Genomic DNA, 2409 nt, shown 5'->3' with positions numbered 1-2409 from the left:
TGCAGAAGCTGCAGAGTAAGAAACAGATGGAGCACAAAGCCAGACCAAACAAGGCCATTAACTTCTTCCAGGAAATCCCACAGCTCTCAGACACACGACTCATCAGCACTTTTCTTAGGAAGTCCATTTGAAGGCAGTGACATCCAGAAGAAGCAAAGATGTATAACTAAATGCTTCCTTCTTTCAGAATCTGCTCTGCTGTGCTGCTTTCACTTAGACTGCTAAAGAGAGAAGTCTTCCACTCGCAGGCAATGTTATTTCCTATCAGATAGGGCAGCTGGTTTTGAAGTAGTCATAGCCAAATAAGCTGGTTGGAGAGTAAGTCTCCTAGTAGATAGATCCAAACTTGGCAGACTTGTTCTGGTTGTGATGGTTATCCTCCAGACTTCATTTTAGTTCCAAGCCACGTTTTTTTCTTCTTAATACATGAATACCGGGCATAAACACACAGAATCGTACCAAAGCTCAACTCATATGAATACCAACAATCCAGGTTATTTTTTTCAACTCCATTTCATTTGCAGAACCTCCAAAATTCCCTGGTGAGGACTTGGTAGAAAACCCAGACTTCCCACAATCCATTGGTTCCCCTAATGGCATTCACAGACTAGTTTTCAAGAGAAAGTATTTGCAATGCTTTAATGGACTTAAATGTTCTCTCTGGGCATAACAGAAAGGTCTAAAAATAAACATTCCTAATGCCAAGTGAAGAAATACATTAATTATTATGAATACAATCTATTTAACAAGTGGTAACTTGCCTCCCTCTTCACTCTAACTTAACTAGTTTTGAGAAGCCCTCCAAACTAAATATTTACCTTAAAAAAAATGAGTCATACTCATTTTAACCTTTCTTTCATAACACAATCTCCACGATGAGGTATATTAACATGCTCACCAATTCAAGACTTGCTGTGGAACTCTGCAAAGGTTCAGCCACCTCTTTTCCCGAGGCAAAAAAAGGAAACACATTTCTATAATCAGAAACCAAACTAGTAGACTTGAGTAATTTGTAACATTAGTGGCAAATTATAAGACCAGTGGCTATCTACAAAGAAGCCTGTACTCCGCATACTTTGGGAAAGAGAGCAACTGAGGGAGATTTCAATTTCCACAGGCATACATCAGCTGTGCTCCGGCACTACCCATCCCCTACACAGTGCACCAGCCACCCCAACATAGTGCTGCAGACAACACTGGGAACGCATTCCTGCCTCGGCAATCAGTCTTCCATAGGCGTGCAGTCTTCCAATCATCTCTTTCCAATGCTTTGCCATGTGCTTATAAAGAGAATCGCGTTTGGAAATACGCTCATACATGGGAACAGCAGACTACCAAAATTAGTGCTTCTGTGTATGCGAGGCCTCTTTTACTTTCTAAGTCACCCCTTCAATCACTTGGAACTGCAGTTACATCCTGAGCCAGGAGACAAATAGCATCCAGATAAAAGACCGCCACCAACTCACGGAGTAGTTTTCCATACAGGACTCCTCAACGTGCTTCACACTGGTGTCCACAGCTAAAAAACAGCAGCTTGAGCTTCTCACAGCTATCAACTCTGCCGTACCACTAGCCGATCCAAACAGCTTAATTCAACTTGAATTACTTAAACTCAACTGCTTTTTACCTCCATCCTGTAACTGGTGAGGTTCAGAGCAGCGTGTAACGGGACTCACTCCTGCCAGCTGTGCGGGACTCAGCCCCCACCAAACGCCCACCACAGCCACCAGGCTCAGCACGGCCCGAGCATCCCTTCCCGCAGCTCAGAGACCCGGCACCGCTGCCTGCGGCTGGAGGCACCGCGGATCCCGCGCACGGAGCGTTCCGGCCTGCTTCCCAGGGCACCAGTCTGACTGCGCCGGGGCTGTGAAAGCTGCGGAGCGACTTTGTTTCATTAGAGGTTTGATCTGAGTTGCAACATGGGAAAGCTAAGCAGATACAAACTAACTTCTACCCGCACCTAAAGTCACGGGGAAAGGTTTCTCTTAAAGATACGGAGGAAGTCTCTCCCGCTATCGAAGAACCGTTCGCGTTTCAAGTTGCAAACAAACAAAGCCCCAGACTACACTCACCCACCCGGGGCTCAGCAGTTACCATCAAACAAACGCGAAAAGGCAAAAGGGCGATTGCAACGGGAGAAGGAAGGATCGAGCCCGCCCCGCGCCGCTGCCGGCCGCTCGGCAGCCGCAGATGCCGCCTTAAAATAAAGAGAAGAACGCAAATAGAACATATTTGCTTTTAATAACACGCTCCGCGGGGTTAAGATAGCGGAGACGTCGCGACACACGCGAGTGCAGACAGGACGGCCACCGGGCAGCGGAGCCGCGCGAAGATGCGCTCCAGACCCGCTCCGAGAGCGCGGGGCCGAGGGACCGCGCACTTACGAGGAGGAATCGGGAGCGAAGAAGT

The 2409-nt window shown here is 47.4% G+C and overlaps 1 protein-coding gene across 1 annotated transcript in view; it reads right to left on the bottom strand.

Moving 5' to 3' along the window:
- The window catches only part of ITGAV (integrin subunit alpha V), a gene marked incomplete at its 5' end in the record, with an annotated part of 43488 nt that extends 41081 nt beyond the window's left edge, over positions 1-2407 (bottom strand). Inside the window, one exon of the mRNA XM_010713363.3 lies at positions 2385-2407. Within this exon, the coding sequence (XP_010711665.1) occupies positions 2385-2407 (23 nt within the window). The remainder of the gene's footprint in view (positions 1-2384) is intronic.
- Between the last annotated feature and the right edge of the window lie 2 nt (positions 2408-2409).

This window comes from Meleagris gallopavo, chromosome 7 (assembly GCF_000146605.3).
Source record: "Meleagris gallopavo isolate NT-WF06-2002-E0010 breed Aviagen turkey brand Nicholas breeding stock chromosome 7, Turkey_5.1, whole genome shotgun sequence".
Classification (NCBI taxonomy): Eukaryota; Metazoa; Chordata; class Aves; order Galliformes; family Phasianidae; genus Meleagris; species Meleagris gallopavo.
Note: the sequence above shows the minus strand (reverse complement) of the source record. Positions and strands in the feature narration are given on the sequence as shown.